The sequence below is a fragment of the Hippoglossus hippoglossus genome, chromosome 9, assembly GCF_009819705.1.
Source record: "Hippoglossus hippoglossus isolate fHipHip1 chromosome 9, fHipHip1.pri, whole genome shotgun sequence".
NCBI lineage: Eukaryota > Metazoa > Chordata > Actinopteri > Pleuronectiformes > Pleuronectidae > Hippoglossus > Hippoglossus hippoglossus.
In genome coordinates, this window is record NC_047159.1 from 13,913,349 (window position 1) to 13,936,562 (window position 23,214).

General features: G+C 40.8%; 2 protein-coding genes across 7 annotated transcripts; both read left to right on the forward strand.

The window, feature by feature from the left end:
- Positions 1–13: 13 nt before the first annotated feature.
- On the forward strand, positions 14–9,763 carry dbnlb (drebrin-like b). 6 transcript variants are annotated; one of them, XM_034596568.1, is made up of 15 exons: positions 14–262; positions 2,186–2,241; positions 2,454–2,566; positions 2,656–2,730; positions 3,476–3,625; positions 4,079–4,156; positions 4,870–5,021; positions 5,103–5,157; positions 5,416–5,487; positions 5,713–5,836; positions 6,698–6,814; positions 7,147–7,221; positions 7,445–7,503; positions 7,592–7,679; positions 8,469–9,763. In XM_034596568.1, the coding sequence occupies exons 1-15, from the start codon at positions 180–182 to the stop codon at positions 8,603–8,605; spliced, it is 1,434 nt and encodes a 477-aa protein (XP_034452459.1). In that variant the 5' UTR covers positions 14–179; the 3' UTR covers positions 8,606–9,763. The 6 variants fall into 6 exon arrangements, with proteins under 6 accessions (XP_034452459.1, XP_034452463.1, XP_034452460.1 ...); XM_034596569.1 differs by lacking the exon at positions 5,416–5,487 and having other exon boundaries at positions 60–262; XM_034596570.1 differs by lacking the exon at positions 7,147–7,221 and having other exon boundaries at positions 62–262.
- Positions 9,764–13,885: 4,122 nt separating this feature from the next.
- On the forward strand, positions 13,886–22,035 carry arid5a (AT rich interactive domain 5A (MRF1-like)). The gene is given in 12 exon segments (XM_034596567.1): positions 13,886–13,953; positions 14,966–15,024; positions 17,716–17,884; positions 17,976–18,028; positions 20,215–20,312; positions 20,397–20,482; positions 20,485–20,555; positions 20,644–20,865; positions 20,867–20,968; positions 20,970–21,015; positions 21,018–21,256; positions 21,258–22,035. Coding segments are annotated over 12 exon segments (1,746 nt in total). The 5' UTR covers positions 13,886–13,949; the 3' UTR covers positions 21,855–22,035.
- The last annotated feature ends 1,179 nt before the right edge of the window (positions 22,036–23,214 follow it).

Sequence of the window (23,214 nt, forward strand, 5' to 3'; positions counted from 1 at the left end):
AGCTCCGCCCTGTCGGAGTGTCCCGCTGCCTCATATGAAGGCTACCCTGGCTGAGAGTTAGCCGCTAGCCACACAAGCTTCCTGCTCAGCTGAAAGTCAGCATCATCATCGCCGCTCCTCCCCCCGGTAGGAAGGGCGCATCCCGGATAGCTAGCAGGCTAGCTGTACTCAGCAGAACGATGGCAGTCAACCTCAGCAAAAATGGCCCCGCGTTAACGGCAGCATTTAAAGAAGTGGTGGATGAAAAATCCAGCACCAACTGGTAAGCAGCAGCATCTTTCAAAAACAACAGTGTTAGCCCTGCGAAGGAGCTATTGCATTAGCTGCAGCGATGGCTAGCGCAGAGCCAGTCGATAAGTAGTTAAGTTAACCTAACGTGAGATAAACTTAACCTGTGACCCGGTTAACCACAACACTCCAGCTTAACTAAACCAGCCACGACGCTAACAGGAATTAGCTTAATTTACAAGGGGGCTTCTCACAGTCACTGTCCCTCTGTTGGAGGTGAGCTAATTACATTAGTTATCATTAGCTGGATGCACTAACCAACTAACACATGGGGAATTATCCTCCATGCTTCACGTGCATCTTCTTGTTATGTTAATAAGCTTGTCTGTCCTGAAATGAGACTTAACAAGTTGCTGGCAGCTTCACCCAGTTCACTCACTTCCTGGTTGTAAATCAGAGATTGGATGTGACTAATGTGTGAAAGTCAAATCTAGAGACTTCCTCAGTGCATCGAGGTTCATATTAAACCTGCTGATGAAAGCTGCGGTGTTTAATAATGACCTGAGGTAATTAATCCGAGGCAGATATTGTCCAGGGAGTCCCTGCTCTACATTCCACATGTTGTGAGAGTCTGACAGTCTTCTCTCAGTCAAATAACCCGAACCACCACAGAGTCTTTCTCTATCTCATCTGAAAGGTTTACATTTAAAGATGAGAAATTAAAGTGATTAGTTTAGTTTAAGCCAGTGAGTTCCACTTCACTGCCTGTGATAGGATGTACTGCACCCCTTGTATCGATCTGAAGAAATTACCTCTTTACAGCCTCTGAGCCTGTTCTCCAATAGACCTAGGCAATAAAATAATATCAATAATTATCAAAAACTTAATTTTCATCAATAGTAATACAACAGAGGTTCAATATATATTGATATATTGCTTCTGCATTGTGCAAGCATAGTGAGGGGGTATCACACATGGTGGTTTTACCTCAGATCAGTGAAATGTTTTGTCATTCTCCTAAGACGAGTGTAAAACGTTTACTCAGGAGCTAAAATCTGTCTTTAAACTTAAAATAAATTATAATTATGTGACATTTATACTGTCCAGGCCCCTGCTCTAATATAGTTTTTGTATATTATATTCGGTGTTACTGTGCCCATCATGTTAGTGTATCTCAAGCCCAGGTGTCATCTAGGTCCTATTTGTTATGCGAAAGGTCAAGTGGTTGTTCTTCTGTGCAGCATTAATGTGAGGCTAAATCATAAATGCATATTTTATTGATATGAAATGTGAACCAAAGATGTGAGCTAATATTCTTAATGTTAATAAAAAATCCTCTTCATGAGGCATTAGATTAGAGCTGTATCTCCTTTATAGTCAGGAATGATTGTTGATTATGGCAGTATAAGATTAACAAAATGGCCATAATGCAATTCATAGACTTGCCTAACCCTGCCTACTCTGTCAGTGCATGTCAGCATCATCTGTTGATCAATGTGATATTCTGGTATTTTCTTACAAGTTACTACAGAGAAAGAAAATACTCCTCAACCCATCTCTAACTTAAACAAGCTGTTAGGCCCACTCAAACATGAAGTGGAATGCAAATATGGGAAATGGCTCAGCATTAAATAAGGATCCAGCTATTATTCATTTTCATATTGCATTTAATAGGAAGGAAAAGTGACTGAACTCTTCACTGGTGCAGGCCACACAACCTGTAAAGATTACTGATACGGCTGCTGTAAAATCAGATTAAAAACCACTGCTGTACTGAAGTATATTTATACAACCATACTTCAACTGCAAAATGTATCTTGTTTAGAAAAGCTTAAATGGGTTTACAAAACATCTATTGTTTGGTTTAATGTGACAAGATGCATATCAACATTGGAACAAGTTCTCCGTCTGTCAGTGTCCTCTGTTTAAGATGGTATTTATCTGATGTTTCCTCCAGGGCCTTGTTCACCTATGAGGGCAACAGTAATGATATCCGCCTGGCAGAAAAAGGAGGTGAGTAACTGAGTGGACACTTTTTAACTCAATAATATCAGATGTTCAGGAATTTCATTGTCAGCAAACCGCTGCAGTACTGGAATATGAGCACAAAAGGATTGCTTGCCTCCGCTGTCTCACCCTGCCATTTGTAAGAGGGAAGAAATGTCCACAGTTACAAAACCGACCACAGCAACCATTTTACTTTTTCCACAATGTTTATGTATCAGATGGCGGCCTGGAGGAGCTGGTTGAGGAGCTCAACAGTGGAAAAGTGATGTATGCTTTCTGCCGGGTCGAGGATCCAAATTCTGGGCTGCCTAAATATGTCCTCATCAACTGGGTTAGTGCTGCACTCAACAGTTTGCTCATTTATTTGTCTGCTTTGTTGTGGCCATCCTGGAACTTGGAGAACAATTCTTTGTGTTTCAGACTGGGGAAGGAGTGAATGACTCCAGGAAAGGATTATGTGCAAATCATGTCAGCTCCATGGGCACTTTTCTCAGGGTAACACCGCTTTTATTACTTCAGCAGAGGAGGTTATGTTTTCATGTGTTTGTATGATTGTTAGCAGGATTACACCAAAACTACTCAAACAATTTCCATGAAATTATGTGGAGGGGTGGGGCATGACTAATTAAGAACCCATTCAACTTTAGTACAGATCCAGATTAGGGGGCAGATCCATGATCTATTTGTCTTTTTCTTTAACATTGCTGGATTGGGCATTTACACTGAAGTATTTTTCATGGATTTTGAAACAAATCAGGCATATGTGGGCAACTGATATTTATGAGTGTGTGCAATTTGGTGCAGATAGAAATAAAAATCTGGATCTAGTAAATTGAAATGTGGTTTCATAAGGGAACTGTTGGACCTTGGTGGAGCTATGCGCTTCTTAAGTGCTCCTCTAGTTACCTCGGCAAGGAAGGTTATGTTCCCATTGCTGTTTGTCTGTTTGTTTCACTTGAAGCAGGATAATACAGAACTACTCTATCGAGTGCCATTCTAGATTTTGACTCTAGATTTAAATCCATTTAAATGTCTACTATTGTTAACAAAGACTGGAGAAAGTAGCATATAGCATGGTGCAGGCAATTGTTGGAATAATGCAGCAGCTTATTGAGTTGAGTCAATGTCATATCATACCAGCATGTAAACAAACTACTGGGTGGTGCAGGCAGAAACCAAGATAACAACAACTGGTGTTTGCCTGTGTATGAAGAGGAACTTACATTTTGCGCTGTTTCAGGGGGCCCATGTCACAATAAATGCCAGAGCAGAGGAGGATGTGGAACCCGAGGTGATCATGCAAAAAGTGGGCAAAGCCTCAGGAGCCAACTACAGTTTCCACAAAGAAGCTTCCAGCCGCTTCCAGGACAGTGGTCCTCAGGGTCCTGTGGTATGCACTCGCCTGTTTGCTTGTGTTCGACGGATAAGATAAACTCTGGGTTAAATTATAACGTGGCTCCCTAATCTCAAAACATGGAGACATTTGATATGTCTTTGCGTTATTTATTTTCTCTATGTTATGGCTTTCCATTCACTCTAAGCCAGGATTTCTACCATTGAAAACAGATTTTTCACACTGAAGCAAAACATTTTGAAAATGCCAATGTACTAGGACAACCTAAATACAAATAACTTTTTTTTAGTTTTTGTCTTTTCTTTTTCATCTTACTTCTTTTAGGAGAGAATGAAATCATTGGTTCTTATAAACCATGTATAAGGAACATAATGTGTATGTATGGTTTTTGTGAATTAGTCAAACAGACAACTCCATTTTTTACTTGTTTTGTAAAACTGTCTTGTCATGTTTACACAATCATACTAAATAATATTTTCCTCCCTGCAGGGCTCAGTGTACCAAAAGACCAATGCTATGTCTGAAATCAGAAAGACCAATAAAGACAACTTCTGGGCTCAGGCAGAGGTAAGCTCATTGAAGTTAGGTTAAATTAATTCTGACTTGAACTTCACCTCTGAGACAGTGTGAAAAGAACCTGAAGTTAAAAAACAAACACTTCTTAAGAAATAAGTTTTATATGCAAGATAAAATGTATATGTAACAATTTTACATGGAAGAAGTATTTGCAATTTTGAAACATCCATAACACTTTTTCATTTACCTAAAATCCTGTTGAAAAACAATAATCAGGCAGTTTTTTATCCATAAACAATGTAACTATAGTCAGCATAAAGCTGGATTGTAACTTTGCCATTTTAAAGTTTTTGCTGAGCAGCGCACCTCTCACCGATACTCCATTCAGACTTCGTATCATAACATCCATCTGGAGTGATCGGATCACAAGTGGTCAGGTGGGAAAGTTCCCAAGAAGCATTGAGGAAACATTTAAGATCTGATCACTCAGACCACATTGGGAGGTGGACTTTGATGTAGCCACCTTCTTTTAGCTTTGTTAACACAAATGTGTCCTGGACCACACTGAAGGACCTCCTATGCAGCTGAAGTCCTCTGACCCACTTCAGTTTCATATTGAATTGAAAATATTAATTAATTTCTTAGTATTTCCCCTGCACTGAATTATTTTTGGCCACAAAAATATAATTGAATGCCACATTTGTCAAAAATATTTGCCAAAATCATAAATCAAAGCTGACCTGGCTGGTCTGTCTGACTTTTAGAAAGACGAGGAGAAACGTCGCCAGGAGGACCGGCGCAGGGCAGACGAGGAGCGCCAGCAGCTGGACAAAGAGAGGAAAGACCGCGAGGCCAAGGAGGCGGTTGTGAGGGAGACAAGGGACAAGGAGAGGTCCTCTCAAATCGAACAACAAAAGTAGGTGGCAACTGGGGAAAGCCTTCTGGTTGAGATTCAAATAATATTTCTCTTTAATTCTAAATGGCATTTGTATAATAGGAAGTACCAGCAGAAGCAGGAGGCCGACAGCAAAGAGATGGAGAAGCATCGCTATGTGAGTGTCTGACATGATCACATTTTGATTTAATGGGTTTCAACTGTGATTTAACTTGACACTGAGATGATGAACTGATGTGATTGAGACGAGAGCCAAGATTCTTTTTTAAAGTTTACATTTATATTGAGCGTTACCCACTTTTCTATGATTATGTTGATAGTTGAGTAAGTGTCAGTAGCGCAAGCATCTCGTAAACGCTTAAGTCAGGAAGGTAGCGAATATCAGCAGTGCCAACAATGATGTCAACGTCATCAGGAGGAGCAGGAGGACAAGGAAGCAGTGCAGAAGAAATCAGTCAGGAGAGGTGTATCTCTGGAGAAGGCCAACGTGAGTTCCCCTCCCTGAAAGTGATCTCTCTTGGCCAAACTGTTTTTCTTTTTCTTACCTTTCTCAAGACAACAGTTTGTCTCTTTTAAGCTCAACCTCACTCACCTGTCTTTATTGCATGGCCTCTTTCCATAAGACACAGTCAAATCTCTTTTCCACCACATTTTAAAAACCTGTGGCCATTTGTTGCTTATTGTACGTATGATTTGTTTCCTTGTTTCCCAGGAGGCTGCTTCTCTCATCTCTCAGCGTGCTATGAACCCTAGAGAGATGTTTAAGCAGAGAGAGAGGGGAATCACTCCGGCTGAGCCAGACGTCCCCGCAGCTGCCCCTGTCAGCCCCCAGCCAGGTACCACACAGACGTAAACAGTGACCTCGGCATATAAATGTTTGCTTTAAATGTCAACGCCTCTCCTACATTTCTGTAAGGCTCTTGTAGCCTCTCTGTCAGGTAGCAGTGGGTACCAACGCCAACCTATAGCTTTAACTTTCCATCAAGACTGTCTAGAGCTGCTTTCAGACATGCACTCAACTCTGCAGTTCCTCTGTATTTTCTCCGGAGGAGTTGCATGTGTAAACACAAATGACCGAGTGAGATGCTCCACAGTTTCTAAGGACTTCATCCGCCTGGCCTCCTAGCATAAAGTCCGTAGAAATCCAGGAGAAGTCTGTGTGAACACAGCAGGGAATCCCCGCTGGATTCACCACGAGCAAGTGAGGGGGTTGATGACGCTTCTAACACACGACAGACACAAAAAATGAAAAAGCGGTGACGCATGTAGAAAACACTGACTAAGATGTCAAGAGAGTTTTTGGTGATAAGAGCTGACGACGGTGTCTGGGTGCAGTAAACAAAATCACATGATCTACGCAGCAGAGTTAATACGTCACTTCCTGCCTCTGTCTGTTGCACCCGGCTGCTCCACCTCTCGCCTAATAATGCAGAGGATTTGTTGCTGTTGTCAACGCGCCTGTGCAGAAAACCTCCCGCTGTGTTGTGCATGTGTGAAAGGCAAACTGCGGGTAAACTCCATAGCCAATTCTCCAGATTTTACCCAGAGGTCATGTCTGAAAACGGCTTAGTTGTCTCATAGTCATACTTAACGCAGTGTCTCCATCATGGTGTCTTCTCTTTTTCTGCTCACCCTGTCTGCTCTTTTGTTTTTCTCTCTCTCGTCCATATTTTGCTTGTTTTGGGGCTTCTGATCAGGGCGTCTGCAAAGCCCGTTTCTTTCTAAGCCAGCTTATGAACATGAGCCAGCCAGCTCACCTCAGCGCCAAGCTTCGCCTGTGCCGGCAGGCTCCGCCTCTCCTGTCCATGCTACAGGTGTGCGCTTTACACACACAAACACACAAACAAACAAACAAACACACGCATACACAGAGTCAAAGTCTCATACTTAACTAAAAGCTCACTTTTCTCATTGTTATTCTTCATTGTCATTTTCCTCATGATCATGAATTTCATCATGTGGCATATTTCCATTCAGTGTTCTTTCCGTGTACATAAGAAACGTGGAGAATACTGTGGGTCTTTGTTCCTCCCTGAGTGAATCATGCCCGCATGTCTGAGACTGGTGGTGGTTTTCTGCCTGTGTGGACTTGTGATCGTGTTCCTCTGTGTACATGCATGTCTGTGCTTGTGTTTTGGGTGATAAGAGCCTGATGTGGATGATGGACAGTCCAGGTGTGAGTATGATGAGCAAGAGGCAGCCCCCCAGGAGCAGTTGAAAGGTGGGGCCCATTTCACACAACACCAGCCTCAGTGTTTACATCAGCTCTCCAACCCTCCCATCTGCTTCTTATAAAAATGCAGTTTGCACTTTGTTTATAAGAACAAACTGTGTTATTCCCTCCAGCTAAACTGTGCTGCCGGGATCAGCTGCTGCTGCCACCTGCTGGTAGATGGACAGCTCAGCTCAGACAGTATCATACTGACATTGTTCTCTCTTTCCAGAGGAGGCACCAGCTGCCAGCTCTTCCGTCCAGGAGACGGCGTTTGAAGAGCCTGCTCAGGTGCTTGTTTACTTACATTTTAGTAAACAGTTCCCTTCAATCATACAAAATCAAACTGAAACACAACCTGACCTCATTTCTCTCCCAGGTGGAGGAGACTAGCTCATATGAGGCGACTCCTGAGGAGACCTCTGACAAAGGCGTCTGTGCCAGAGCCTTATATGACTATCAGGCTGGTAAGAATTTTTTTTAATCCCTTAACAAAAACAACAATAACCTGATGTGTAGTGACCAAAAACAACAATAACCTGATATGTAGTGACCCAAATATGTCATGAGTTTCAAAAGACAATATAGCACCCCATTTTAACTTGGACAACACCAAAAATGTATTTAACACCAACACCTTTAGACCCCCATCACCCCAAGCTACTGGGTGGATTACCACGAAACATGATGGAAAGCTGCGCTGTGGGTCAGGGAAGAACCCATTCATTTTTGGTGCGGATCAGCGTCAGGGGGCAGATGGCGAGGATATTTTTAACATATACACTGTTTTCTCAGAGAATAATTCATGGATCTTGATTTTAAACAAATATGCATGTTTACAGGACTGATATGAGTGTAGGGAGTTTAGTTCAGCTTCATTGAATTTAAGGGGCCTTGGCGGAGATATGCGCTGTATTGAGTGCCATTCAGTCAACACTGTAAACTACTGGTGAAATAATAGCAGTGGTAGTAATTGTTTTTCACAGATTTATTTATAAGGAAGAACCTATTGTATTTTGAAGGGGATAAATGGGTGGATCCAGGATTTCTTTTTAACTTTAACATGGGGCATTAGCCTTAGCAGAGGTATGCACACTCCAGGTTTTCTACTAGTTCATATTTCTTTCAACGTAGGAATTATAGTCAAGAGAATTTCTGCTTAAAATAGAAATAAGATGTTATTTACTTGTAATGTTTGAACTTGTATATCATACTTACACTATGCTGATGTTCACAATGCCCTTTTTCTGCTTTAGCTGATGACACAGAAATCTCGTTCGATCCCGAAGATATCATCGCCGGGATCGAGATGATAGACGAGGGCTGGTGGCGAGGCTATAGCCCTGACGGCCATTTTGGAATGTTTCCAGCCAATTACGTGGAGCTCATGTAGCCCAGCGCCCTCCCTGCTCCCCGCCCCCACCCACACAGATCATCCCACTGACAGCCTCAGAGGACCTCTGCAGCAGAACAACACAGCAACGTCTGTCCTCGCACAAAAGCGATCAGGCTGAAATGGAGCAAACAAGCCGCCACATCACGGACCAATGAACAGATGGTACTCGTGGGCCAGAATCTTTTGAATTCTCTCTATATATCAAGAAAGAAATTCCATCGAATTATTGATGTTGGAAAAAACTGTTGGCTTAGTTTATGGATTTGTGAAAACCCATAGACTGATCACAACTCCCTCCTACTCCCCCTAAAATTAGTCTTTACCTGTAAATGTGATGAAGTACAGTATCCGCCTTCGTTCAGTCTTAAATTCAGTAGAGAGCTGTAAAATCACTTCTAGTTCACATTCCTTACAAAGTGACTTCAGTTCTATTTGAGGTATTATTTACTTTTTACTTGTTGCAAATGCTCCTGTACATTTCAGGAAGAAAAATCTAAAAAGGTGGTACCAGCTACAGCGTAATCTCTTGCCTTGATTTGCCTTTCTTTACCAGGAGACTGAATTTTCCTTTTTGTTTTTTAATGCGATTTAACTTGCATTCTGTGTGACTTTCAAACCCTGTTGTACTGACCTGACTGTGTTTGAAGTGAATATTTAAGAAAAAAAAAAACCCTGATGTTTGCTGTGCTCCGGGTGATTGACTTTTAGTGGGGGATGCAAAAATGGTTAAGTTCCCTTAAACTGTGAGTCTGCAACGGTTTGTTTTCATTTCAAGTCCTCGTTTGAACCAAATCATTTCAACATATTAAACTTTTCAGGGACAAGCTGAAGAGAGGAGGACATTAAGTCAACATTAGTGTTACTCAGTTCAGATCTCAAAGAGTCATGTATGATATTGCGGTGCCATAATGAGGGGTATTGAAAAGTGCTTGGTGTCATTTTAACATTTGACAGAAAGTTATGCAAGTTCACTGTTTTTATCTTGGAAGTAAATTCTTGTTCTTTTAAAGCTTTGAGGTCAGTCGACAAAAAGAAGCATTGATATCGATCATGAATAGAAAAGGGCATAATGGATCCGCTGCATTATTCATGTTTGTTTTTCCAGAGTCTATTGTAATGCACAGACATTCTTCATATTAAAATAAATAAAAAAAACTTGTATTTTCTTATTATTTCTAAGCGGTCACATCTGGTGTCGGCTGCAGACATCTTAGAAAAGAGAAGTCTAACAGGAACTTAGACGTATACACAGACTATATGTGTGTGTTCTACAATCAGTTTCCTGGAATTAGACAACAGACGGGGGAATTTACCTGAGGTATGGGTTTCATTTTCACACGAAACATCTGATTTAACCTCTGCCCACATCCTTCACTCTGTTCAAGTGAATGAGAAGGGATGTGTCCGACAAATGTAAACCAAGAAAGTAAATAAATATTCATAATTACAAAACAATGTACGCACATAAGATTTCTGGTTATTTTGACCTCTGCCTGCTCCCTCCACTCAAATCACACAGACCTTCTTGTTCTGTCCTTTTCACATTATTCACTGAGGGTATGTCCCATCCTCACACTCACATGAGAGTGTATCTACATAAAGTCATGTCAGGCAGGTTAGAGCTCTTAAAGATGTCACAATTGATTTCCCCTGAGTTGAAAGGACAAAAAAAATGAACACAATTTTATTGGTTAACACACTGAATATTAAACAACAAACTCCAGTTACGCCTTGTAATTTACAAGCCTCTGTTAAGTTTACATTCATTTCAATAAAGTTATGTTATAATTTGGATTTTTTGCGATGATAACCAGAATAGTGCATTTAATGACCCTGACTAACATAAAATTCTGCCTAAATAATATCTAATCATGTATAGAATCAGAACTGAAATTGTGCTTCAATCAATTTATTTTTTGACTTTTCACAAAATGAATCAAACTGTCATCTGGTCTTAGTTTCAGGGATACTTTCCACATACACCTACACCATCCAGAAACTGTTCACATTTACTCATGTTTTACATTTCTGCTTTAAATGATTACAGATCTTTTGTAACTTTGTTTTTATCCCTATAACAAGAAGCCACAGCTTTAAAATCCATGTATTGTGGGAAACTCTAGTGTCTGACACAGAAAATGACTGTTTCTCACTGTGACGGGAATCAGATCAGCCCGTTGAAACACTTGCGGATTGTTCCCAGGAAAGTGACTCACTTAGACAGAAAATCTTTTTTCTGTATTATTCACAATATTTTCTCCTCATGTTCTCATTTACACTGCGCTGCCCTCACCTCAACCTAGTGTGTTTATGTCAGTGAAAGTCTGAAATGAATCGCTGGGGATTTTTTCTCATGTTTTTGCTCATCGTCCCCACATTTGTTGTGAGAGATAGAATCTTTACCTGGAATAAAAAAACCTCTCATAAAACCTCATGACATAAACAGTCAATACTTTATGACAGACGTCTCAACACACACCTGATGTTTGCAAGTGGATTTCTGTTTCACTTTTTTCTCACTCTCGCTCTCACTTTATTTAATATTTAATAAGTAAATCAAATATCAAATCACAGGTAACCCAGCTTCTCAGTTACATTACATGTTTGTACAGGAGTTGTGCCGAGAGCGTTGATCATCATCTTGACTCTCAAAAAGTACTCAAAAACCAAAACTAGTTTCACATCTATCAAACCAAAGAGAACAAAAACTCCCTCCGATATTTGGACATATTTGGTCTGTAGATTCTAGGTTCATTTGACATTTAGATGCTAATCATTTTTGAAATGTCACATTCTATCCACAGCAGATGGACGAAAGGGTTTCCCCTTTTTAAGCAGGTTCGAAAAACATGGGGAGGAAACGTGGATAGTGTTGAGTGCAGCTTCCTCGCACAACAGTGTTTTTCTCATGAGATGTGTAGTTTTAGAGGGAAAACACAGTAAGTCTGAAATGTGACCTCATGAAAAAATATAACAGGAAATTATTTAAGATTATAAACCAGGTTTCAATTGGGTCTTGAAGAGTAAAAACTAAAAAACTATCAAATTCAATTATTTGAATCTCTTTTAATTATTTATAATCATATTTAATGCAAATTCCATCTGGTGTTCCTTTATAACTGTCACTCATAAATCTAACTTGTTGCAGCACTGATAAAGTAACTTTCCTCTTTAAACAAACATGAACGCAAGTCATTTGACCCTGATGCCCTCTGAGGTCACTGGTGTGTCCATGAGGAACATGAAAATTAAAGACATCGCCCTCTGACTCATAACTAACAGTACAGGCAAATATGATGTTCTTTAGCCACTGTAGTGGAAAAAGCTGATTCTGCATTAATCTGGCATTATATTTTTAGCCACTATATTTCAGACAATGGTCAGTGGAAACCAGTTTAAAGAAGTAGGGTCTTTGCCTTTTCCTTGAAATGTAAAGACTAAAATCTCCAAAAATACTTCATGAGACAAGTTAGAGAAAGTGTTTACTCAGCTAATAAATTCATTGTCAATTCATGTCCAACACCCTTCTGCATATCTGTTTACCTCCCTGGTTGCACTTCTCTGGAAATTGTGCAATAACTGATACATAAATATTCCAATACAGTGTCAGGACAAAGAATACAAATAAACGGGGAGTACACAGTGTTACAGAGGAAAATCAATACAAATGGATTTTTCAAACAAACAACCAAAAAGACATGCTGTGATATGAGGTGTGTTAGTCAGGGATATCAGTGGGACAGCTAATGAATGAGTGTTTATGTAGTAACGGTGGGATGATGTATGGTGTAAAACTAAACAAAAACAATGCCCCAGCAAACTAAACAGGAACGTGGTGCTGGGCGGAGTGAAGAGTGAAGAGCAGAGAGAGATGGAGGGACTGGGCAGCTTCCTGTACTCCTGGGAGACTGGTGAGGTACTCCCAGTTGTACCTGCAACACAGAAACACACATTAGCAAGAGGGGGACACACAGAGACACAGGCCCTGCATCTTTAGTATTGTTGACTTTTACATTATATTATTTTATATTTATATTAAACTCTTTCTACTTTGTTTTTAACTTTTCAACCCTGATTCACTCCAAACCGATGAGCACACTTCCTTAACAATTATTTTTTCAAACATACTGTAAACATGTATATTTACAGCACCATCAAATGAAATAGCTTTTCTCACAATGAGCGATGCTGGTAAACTCTTGAACTACCCCCAAATCTTTAGTGTTTTAATCATCACACTAACTATACACAAATTGAGGGAAGCAAGATACTTTAAAGGTGTTGAATCATTGTGGTGTTTAATACTTCTTGTGTTACTTCTCAGAAGATGTTTTGTGACTCCTCCTCTTTTTCAAGCATTAACACACACATGTACAATCGCTCAACACAATGTGATTTTCCATGTTGCACAACCGACACATGTCGGAAGTAGTAGAGCCCCAGTGACATGAAACAATGAAGTATAATTAAGATAACTCAGTTGATGGTGAATCAGACAGTAAAAACACTTATTGAGGCACTGATGTACATCTGACAGTTTGTACCTTATTTCAAATATTCCTGAAATACATTGTTCCAATAATAAAGACATATGGGAACTGATGTGAGTCATTTAGAGACATTTAACATTTATTCTGGGCATGGGCTGAATGTTTGTTTCACTTCCTGAAATTAAGGAATTTCGGTAAATTCGGTCTGAACAATGAAGGTGACCAGGCTATAATCACGGGCTTTGGTCTTATTCTGTCTAAAATTATATTAAATAAAAAACTTGAGGGATGAGGCATTTATTATTGTCTTCGTCATTTTTGTCTTGTATTATTACTATTTTTAAATATTAATATTTTATCTTGTGTCTTCTTGTATTTATTATCTTAATCTATTTAGTCTCTTTTTACTTTAAGAATAAACGTTATTAATTGATTATAAGTTATTATAATGAAGACTGTATTGGTTGTTTTTTGTAATTTGTGGTAAAATATGTTAGAATTAGTTATGACATTACAATGTGTCACTGATAACATCAACATAATCTTCTTAAGAAATGAGGCAACAAACAACATATGTATCTGTGCAGCATTGTATTCTGTTTGATTTGTGCTTAGATACACAATTTAAACACAGCTGCTGTTTTCTGAGGAGAACAAACATTCTCAGACTCAATAAATAAAGGGGGGGGGGGGGGGGCGGAGGGAGGGGGGAACTGTGGTGCCACCAGTCAACCAATGAAACTGTCTTGTGGAGACACCTTCCTTTTTCGAGGTGTGGAGTTGTTGGGGCACCACGTGAGTTATTGTCACAAAACACAGCCAAGCCGGAGACTAGAGGACAACTTCTAGACATGGGTGAGAATTATTTTCATCTTTACTGAAGCCAGACACTGATCACAGCTCTATTAAACAGCAGGTTTAAATACTTTAATAGTTTATGTTATACTGATAAATATTAGACTTTAAATCCTTTTCCTTGTTTTTATAAACAACTGTCTGCTTTTGCAAAAGTAAACTAGTTTACATTTCACTGATTTGTGAAAATTTTACTAAAGCTTCAATGCCTCAGGAATATGTCATTAACCTCAATCCTGAATAAGTGTGTATCACAGTAATTTGACTAAGATGTGAAACTTGATAATATAATTATATATATAATTGACACACGTTTTAGCATTTAGTGTTGAACAAATGTATGAAGTGTCAGTGCACGTTAGAAAGAGTACATCAAAAATATTTCTTCAACACGTGAAATGGAGAAGTTAGAGCGAATGAAAGCAGAATTAAAGGTTCAAGCCGCAGCACAGGAAACAAGTGATCTCAAAAGAGAAGTATGTTGGTTTTGCACACAAATGATATCAGTGTGGGTGGGGGGCTATACGAGGAATTGTGTGATATTTCATCTGAATTACATTTCATCCTCAGGGCTCCAGCATGTTTTATTACTTTATTCACGGTGCAAATTAGATGTGCAACATTTCTCTATGTATTCTATTCCACTAGTGACAGTAATATTATAGTCACAGATGTTTTAGTACTGTCATACTGTGCAGCTTACAAGCAGGAAGTGGTTTTGCAACTTGTGGTATCATATCAGGCTCAGTTGACAATATGTTCCACAGAAGGGTCACCTGATCAATGAACCAAAAGTAAATCAGACCCAACAGCAAAAACAATCTACTTATTTATAATATATAGCCCATGTTTTAACCTGTGTAGACAGTGCATTGCTACATATGATTTTTCCAGAAATGAAGAAGTGGTTAGTTTCAACACGGTGGTTCCCTGAATTCAAATTCACACAGTTCACAGGATTTTGTTTTCACGGCGAAGTTGTAAATCCCATGTCTGTGTTTCATGTGTGAAGCTCAAGAGGACCAGAGAGAGACGTCCCAACAGACAGAAGAGAAGCGGACCATGAACCAGGTACTAACTTCAGATGAAGTGTCAGTTGGCCTTCTTCTAGCAAGCTGTACAATCATTTACAGTTAATCTGGGACTTCCGACATGACTCCTCACAGTGAGTTGTGTTTTCATTTCCCTGTTTTGGGTGAATTTGAGATAGTGGCAGATTCGGTCTTTGAAGTGCTGATTGCATGCATACAGTTGTTTCGTCTTGATTGTGAAATGAGTAAGATGATTCTGCTTGGTATTCTGACGAGGACACGCTCGTCACGCACCCACCACACGGTATTTCACCTCGCACACAGAGACTGCAGGAGGTCTTCACAGCCTGTAGTCTGTTCTGGTAACTGAAGGGAAACAAACAATATGAGAAATTTCCAAGACTGATGATGCGACCCGAAAGCCCAGTGGTTTGTGTGGTGACCTCAGGCCTGTCGATAGCAGCGACCCAGTACGCCACTGACAATCACTTAGAGAGTCACATATCTACACTTTGACATCAACATCACCCACATGGTTTTCCACAAAATATAAATCACCCAGTGGAAATGAACTGAATGTGACAAAATGATATTTGCTGTCTGGTGTAGAGCGATATCTACAGACAAGAGGCCACCGTGTGTGGCTTAGACGTTTCCTGTAGGCAGACATTGAGGCAGGAACCTGAAAGTTTTGTGAATCACTGACTGAAAGTGAAGATCGGTGAATTTTACTGATGAAATACCCAAAGCTAAATTTTGAAATTTCATCTGCTGTATAGCCGTCACTCTCACACAACTTTGTCTGCAGACGCAAATATATTTAGACACCATGTTCCACTTTGAAGCAACCAACCGTCCTGGAAATAGATCGAGCTGTTCTACTTGGCGCTGCAGAGTAACAGTGGAAAGTCAGACAGGTTGAGCTGTGAAGTCCATCAGTGTGGCGTCGCTGCACTGTGACTCAGTCAGGTTATCTTGGTTAGAGGCCTGCACCTTCACTATTACTCACTGGAGGCCTACTTCTCGGAACCAGGAACCGCATACAGGAACTTGATTCAATATGAAACCACCTCGAGCCGTTGTGTGGTACAATGACTGAAATAAAGCAGCTGCTACGTGCGGTGATTCAACGTGAAATACTGACATTGTGGTCACCAGTGACATCCAGACTATGAAAATTGATCGACGCAGTGGCAAAGTGAGATTTCACGTAGAAATATCTGATATGAAAGACCATCAGGTTTGATTCTGCTACAATAACAGAAGTGACTATATATGTGCTGTTTAAGTCAGAGTCCACATGACTGGAAAAAGATTGTTGCTGTGTACAATACAATACAATACAATACAATACAATACAATACAATACAATACAATACAATACAATACAAATACAAATACAATACAAATACTATACCATACAATACAACACAATACAAGTTTATTAATCCCAAAGGCAATGTGTTTGAGGGCAATAAAAAGAAGACCGAAGAAACAAGATACAGCCATGCTCTGACAAACATCCACTCAAACAATAAAACACCATAAAAGAGCTGTTCAATTGTGTTGAGCTAAATAAGTGCAATTTCTTTAAAGATACTTAAAGTTATAACGAATAAATAAATTAACCAGTTCACATGGAAGCTGGTCGTTAAAGAGTAATGTGTGTTTTTTCATGTTCCAAGCTGTGGATGGAGGACAGAATTGTCCTGTCAGGCCTTATTAACCAGGCGGATCCATTGTATTCACTGAATATCGTCCACATCACAAAACAACAAGGTCAAGTTTTCAGCTCGCTTCAGCATTTCTGATTTTCTGAGAACGACCATCCTTAAATCAAACCGAGAATATCACCGGTGTTCAGACACTGTGTCGCCTGCATTAACAGTTTCTCTTCTTATGTTTCGGTTGTTTGACACTTCTCTTTTTGACATCTTCCTAACTGATGTATTTAATTGTGCATGCCTTCACTGTTTCATTTCTGCTTTCCTGCAAACCACAAATAGTGACATTATCAATTTCTTACACTGGACTTCTGGACTTCTTGGCTGTTACTGACACAAGTTCTGAAGAAGTACAGTGTTTTTAGATATTACTATAGTGCAGTGTCCATTCTATACGTGCCTGTTTAGAATGGACTGTTCTCTTTGCCTTTGCTAATGCTCCAGAGCAACTTAAGAATTTTCTTCCTTTGAGTGCTGGACATCGTGTGCAGAGAGTTTATATAAAGTGTGCAGAGTGAAGTTTGTTCATCCTACCTGGTTTATCTGCAGTGAAGATCTTGAATGAAACGTAATTTGCTGTATTACAGTGGCTTATACGTTTGAATTCCTTATTTAATACCCTCTACTGAGCGCCATTCTAGTTTCAGCAGGATGACTTCTCATCTGGTATATCTTTTTTTCAATACTTAATATATAAATTCCTTCTTATGGCTTATGTTCGTTTTTCAAAGTGACATTTATGACAACTCCAGACCAAACCCCCCACAAGTCTGCTACTATCTCTGCAGACAGGATGTGCAGCGGTTATCTAGAGAAAGTAGCGGTGAAAACCTCCTCTGATTGTGATGTTTCATTTCACCTTTTGTGTCCCATGAGAGGACTGCCTGTGTCATTTTCCCATCCATCAAAATACCTTCAACTGTAAAACAGGTTTCCACATCAGTGCAGTGGACCCTGTCATATTTACAGGAGCTGTATACCTGACACACTCTCGCATGCTTTGCCAGGCTTCTCCCGCTGTTATCGAGATTCATGACTCTACGACTGAATGTGAGGAAGAGACGAGGCCCAGTCCAGTGCAGATGGAGGAGAAGGCTTTTGTGTCAAGTCTGCACTCTTTCATGAAGGAAAAAGGTTCACCTATAGAGAGGATCCCACATCTGGGCTTCAAACAGAGTGAGTTTATATTCATCAGCGCCATGCTTGCACAATATTCGAGGGGAATTTGAAATAAACAGGTTCTCACGTATGTTTTTTCCACCCTCAGTCAATCTTTGGAGGATCTACAAAGCCGTTGAGAAACGTGGAGGCTACGATTTGGTAAGTTCAAGTTCTTTATTGTTCACAGTCGTGTGACTGATGCGAAACAAGTTTTTGTTGTCTGTCAGTGGAAAATGCGCAATAAGTCAGTTGCTGCAAACGTTGTGGTTTTTTTACCACACTGCAGGACATTAATTCCTCTGAGCTGTCAAAGCGTCACCGCACATGCACAGTTGTTTTTGATAATGACACAGTGACACACAGGGACAAGTTCAGAGAGAGCGAAGCTCATATACTGAAATAGCAGAAAGGCAGCATTGACAAATGTAAAAATGGAAGTGTTCTCTCAGCAGACGTGACATTTAAATGATAACCTGCGATCGCCTTTCTTTAAAACAGTTTGGAAGTATACCTGAGAGCAGGTAGAGTCGGGCCTGAACCCTTAATACAAAATGAAACCAAAGGGCCACAATCTGGAGGCAAGTTAATTTTGCAGTGTGAGAATGCACACAACGGCAAGTTAGATAATAAAAATGAGTAAAACATAGTAATAAATGAACCTTTTTGAACAATTTCAGAACAAAAACAAGATAATAATTTATTATCAACAGTTGTTTCTCATTGTATTAGCCCCATGCAGCCCTTTAGTTTGTACTCTAGACTGGATGACACGTCTCCACTTCCTCCCACTATCAACAGATAAAGCTAAAATATCCCACATATGAACAATGCAATCTTGCATATTTGGAGCCAGGGTCTGCGCAGAAGCGATCAGGTGATGGAGCTACGGAAGCGAGGTCATTCTGAGCTGTCAATCATAACGTTTCACCCCATGTTTACAGCATCAAATCATGACCAAACTAAGCACTTGAACATATACCAGTGTGATAAAAATGACCCAAAATGAGAGAAAACATCTCTGACAATAATTTATCAGACATTGATTTTGACTTTTTCTTCAGTTCATGTCCCATCTGTTTACATGGAGGAGGCAGGATTTATGACCTATACTGCAGCCAGCCACCAGTTTAGCTTTAGCTTCACTTTTGGGGGGCTGTCATGTCGTCCATCGTTATATACAGCCTTTAGTTTATACTTAGAAGAAGAAGAGACCATGAGCCTTTTTGTTTTAAAGGGCCCCATATTGTGTAAATACATTTTCTGGTCTTTTACTATCCGTAATTACTTGAAGGGGGTCAGTAGGGATCCTCTTAGTATTGAAAACAGTCCACTCAGTCCATTCTAAGAAATATGTTAAATTATCGAAACGTCTCGTTTTGTACTTCCTCCTCCGTATGATGTCATTCGGGATCGCACTCGACTCTCAGCCCCACCCAGCAGGTACCAGTCCAACCTCCGAACCTACCACCCACCACCCCCCCCCCCCCACCCCCCCCCCCCCCCCCCCCCCCCCCCCCCCCCCCCCCCCCCCCCCCCCCCCTCCACACCGAACGCGACACCAAGTAGACATGTTGCTGAGCTAGCAGCTTGTTAGCTACCACAGGCTAACCACAAACAAACAACACTGAAGAAACACTGCAGCGTGGAGGGATGCAAGGAAGAGAATGTGTCCGTGCACATTCCTCCTAAGAGCGTTACTGTTCGAGACCAGCGGTTACGCTTTATTTCTTCTGACGTACCGTGTCGCTGTGCTCACTTCGGAGTAAAGTCTACGTTACTCCGTATTGAAACTGTTGTGAAACCCCGTCCTGTAACTCGGGACGTTACCCCTACATTGGCCGACTGTCCTGCTAAAACTTGAACCAACATGAGGACGGTGTAACTTACCGTTCAGAAACATCCTGTTGTAACCGACTGTAAATATGTGGCTGTTCTTCTATAGCTGCAAACATAAAGTGACTTTCAGCTGTGTTTACCAGAATGAGACGGGTGATAGGCCTGGTCGCGAAGCACTCAAAGTGCAGTCAGCCAATCAGAGGAGGGGCTCAAGAGGCAGGCGAAAACTGCCTGTTCTGTCTGCAGCTCCAGAGAGAGGCAGAGGAGAGGACATGGAAATACACATTGCAGCAGTTTTTTCGACTTTAAACCACTGATATATCATCTTAGGGGTACCAATACCTCAAATTAAATCCCAGAAAGGTGTAAAATGTGGGCCCTTTAAGCATCACTGTGTCATGTTTTTGATCCATGTTAAAAGCTGTCACTTATACCTCACACATTGAAAAAAACTAAATTACTGTAACAATTATTGACTTGAGCTGTCCCCACCCCCCCACTGTGTAAAGGTGACGACACAGCGTCTTTGGAAGAAAGTGTATGACGAGCTGGGAGGAAGTCCAGGCAGCACCAGTGCTGCTACATGCACTCGTAGGCACTATGAGAGGTGAGGATTATTCTGTTTCCCACCCTGTCAATTCAATCAGCACAGATTCTGATCAGACTGATAATCACATATGTATTTCTTCAGGCTCGTGCTGCCATTTGAAAGACACATTAACGGAGACGAGGACAAACCTCTGCCCCCAAGCAAACCACGGAAACCGTACAAGAGAAACTGGATGGGAAGATTAAAAAAGTAGAGGTTAAGAGAAAAAGGAGTCAGTCGGATAGAGAGATGGATTCTGAGGTAACGTGTCTCTGAAGAAAAGTCTAGAAAAAGATGCTCACAATATGTACATAGAGTGTTTCCTTTACTATCCCCTTGTATTTTACAGACCCAGAGGAGTCCAGAGGTCGCCTGCCAAAGTGAACCAGTGATTCATCCTCACTCTGCTCTCTGGGCTGCTGCGTCTGACAGACAATATCCAGACTGCTCTCAGCCAATCAGAGCCCCCACTGATCTTTGCACTTCTGTCTACGCCCTTCTCCCAGTGTCCACATCTAATCCTTGGACTGCTCACATCACTTCTGCTGCTGCTGCAGAGGTCATCTCTCCTCCTGGAGAAAAAAAAGCGCATGGCTCAGGCCAGCTTGAATTTGCCCCCGAGTCCACAGAGCGAGGATAAAGAAAGGCCCTCGGTCATCCGCTGCTCCCAGTCCTCCAGCCCGGGCTTCTTCCAGCCACAACTGCAGCTCCTCCGATGATGGCTCCCGCTGCCTTTATCCTCCTCCTCTTCCCGCAGCCCCTCCCCTCTCTCTGTGTCATCAGAGGATGAACCAACAGGGAATGAAGATAAGCCTGCATCAAGCTCAAAGCTGAGCCAAAACTGTTGTAGCTCTGTTACATCCAACTGTGGTGAGGACAATGTGTCTGTGAGCTGTACTCAGGTATCAAAAGACTCTGCAGGACCAAATAAGCACATCTCTCAGGTCAGCTCCCAATTACTAATCGCTTGACTCAATAAAAAGCCAAATTAGAGATTGGGAGCCAGTCCACAAAGTGGGTAGCAAATATTTCACCCATCCTTTCCAGTCGACTTCTACCTCCAGTTTTACCAAAGTTATTCCAAAATCGGTTCAGCTTATGCGGCCTGCTCCCATGCGGCCGAGTTATAAAATCCACCAGGGCAGGTTGGTGCACCAGGACGACCATCAGACTCATGCTAAGAAGCTGAGCAACGTGGTTCCATGGGTTTATCCGACAGAGAAGAGGGATAAATCCAGGACGATGCTACAGAAAAGTCCTGTCTCTCAGCAGAGTGTGTCCCAGGCCACCGCCCTCCCTGCCGGTGCTGTGCGTCTGTCAAGCTACGACAAATCAGGGAGAGACTCTCGGCATCCGCCTCCATTCCACCCTGTGTTTCTCCCCAACAGAATGAGACTACCACAGTCCCAGCTGATGTACCGTCATATACCAATGGGTCCAGCTCCCTCTGCTCTAGCTGGCTCGGTTGTTTATCCATATCCTTACCCTGTTCCACTGTTAAACCCTCACATTGGATACACCCTGCCTGCCATGAATCCAAGTTATCCTCACAAGCTCTGATTTTTCAATTACAGTTCATCTTTCCATTGAAAAAGGCCGCCGCTGAGCTTGTTAGACCACTTTTGTATTGCTCCGTGTAATTTTGGGGAGGCCTTAGTGTTTTAAAGATGTAATGAATTACGCAACACACACACACAATAGGTTCTACAGATTTACACACGCCTGGGCAGTGATAGCTTTATGTGTAACAGTGGGAAACATACAAGGCATTGTCATTGTATTAGTCCAATTTTTTATGCACTCTGAAGGACATTACTCAAAAACGGTCTGTCACACATAGTACTACACTAGTGTATAGTCTGTTATTCACCCAATATGTTTCTTTTGTCACTTCACACATTTGCACATGTGTTAAAAGTATACAAACTTTAATGACATGTATTATGAATATGACAAATTCACAGTAGATTTCTGAACACAGCAGGTTCAATTAAAGGTAAAGATTTTCTTCCTTGTTTGTCGTCACTTGCATAATTTCAATACTTTTGAAACTAAGAACTTTCTGTTCTGTTCCTCTTTGTACTGTACTCTGAAGACATGATTCTGTAATATCTGACTCATATCAGTGTTTAATATTTTTTTAAATGTTACAAGCAAATCTCAATTATGTATTTAAATAGATGGTTATTAAATGATCATGAATGAATAAACAAACATTCAAAAAAATAAAACCTTTGGTCATTTATCCATGAAATAGGCCTGAAACTGAACTTAACACATAAGGTCTTTAAGATGTTCCCTGGACTGTCTCCAAGTTTCATACAAATAAATCGAGGAGGAGCCTCAAACTCCTTGTCAGAGAAAGTTCACACAGTGAGTCAGTAACCTTTTTAACATTTTCTCAAAATGTTGCTTTGATAACTTGATAAATGTGAGTTGCATCAATTCCTCCGTAACGTCCAAGCAACATTGAAATTTCGCTTGTAGCCTTATGATGTCAACTGATGTCAATGGGACTGTGTTTATAAAACATGGGGGTGGAAAGCGTGAGGATGATGTAATTTCTCATTTGTGGCTTATTTGTTGTCTTCACGATACTTTTTGGATTATTTTTTAATATTTGGTTGAAACAAAAGCAGTAGAAGGCGTTAGTTTGTGTCTCGGTTGGACTCAGACTTTGTGTGAAAGTGAAAGCAGGTGTTTTATGTGATGTTACTTTATATTTGAGGTTGAGATGTGAAACTGCTGCAGATCCTCAGGTCAACACCTATTCAACAGGTTCAATGTAACGGGCTCATATCTCCTATTTTAAAAAGACATGATTCACTGACACAACTCTGAAACCAATCACTGAACATGGCTTCACCTAGTGGACAAAACGGGAAACTTCATCTGATTATTTTCACTTCATGAAGCAACA

Excerpts from the sequence above, each read along its gene's own strand:
- dbnlb (XM_034596568.1), top strand. The coding sequence starts at position 180 with ATGGCAGTCAACCTCAGCAAAAATGGCCCCGCGTTAACGGCAGCATTT. Across the intron at positions 5,022-5,102 it reads TCTCAAATCGAACAACAAAA|GAAGTACCAGCAGAAGCAGG; the intron begins GTAGGTGGCAAC and ends TTTGTATAATAG. Across the intron at positions 7,680-8,468 it reads CTTATATGACTATCAGGCTG|CTGATGACACAGAAATCTCG; the intron begins GTAAGAATTTTT and ends TTTCTGCTTTAG.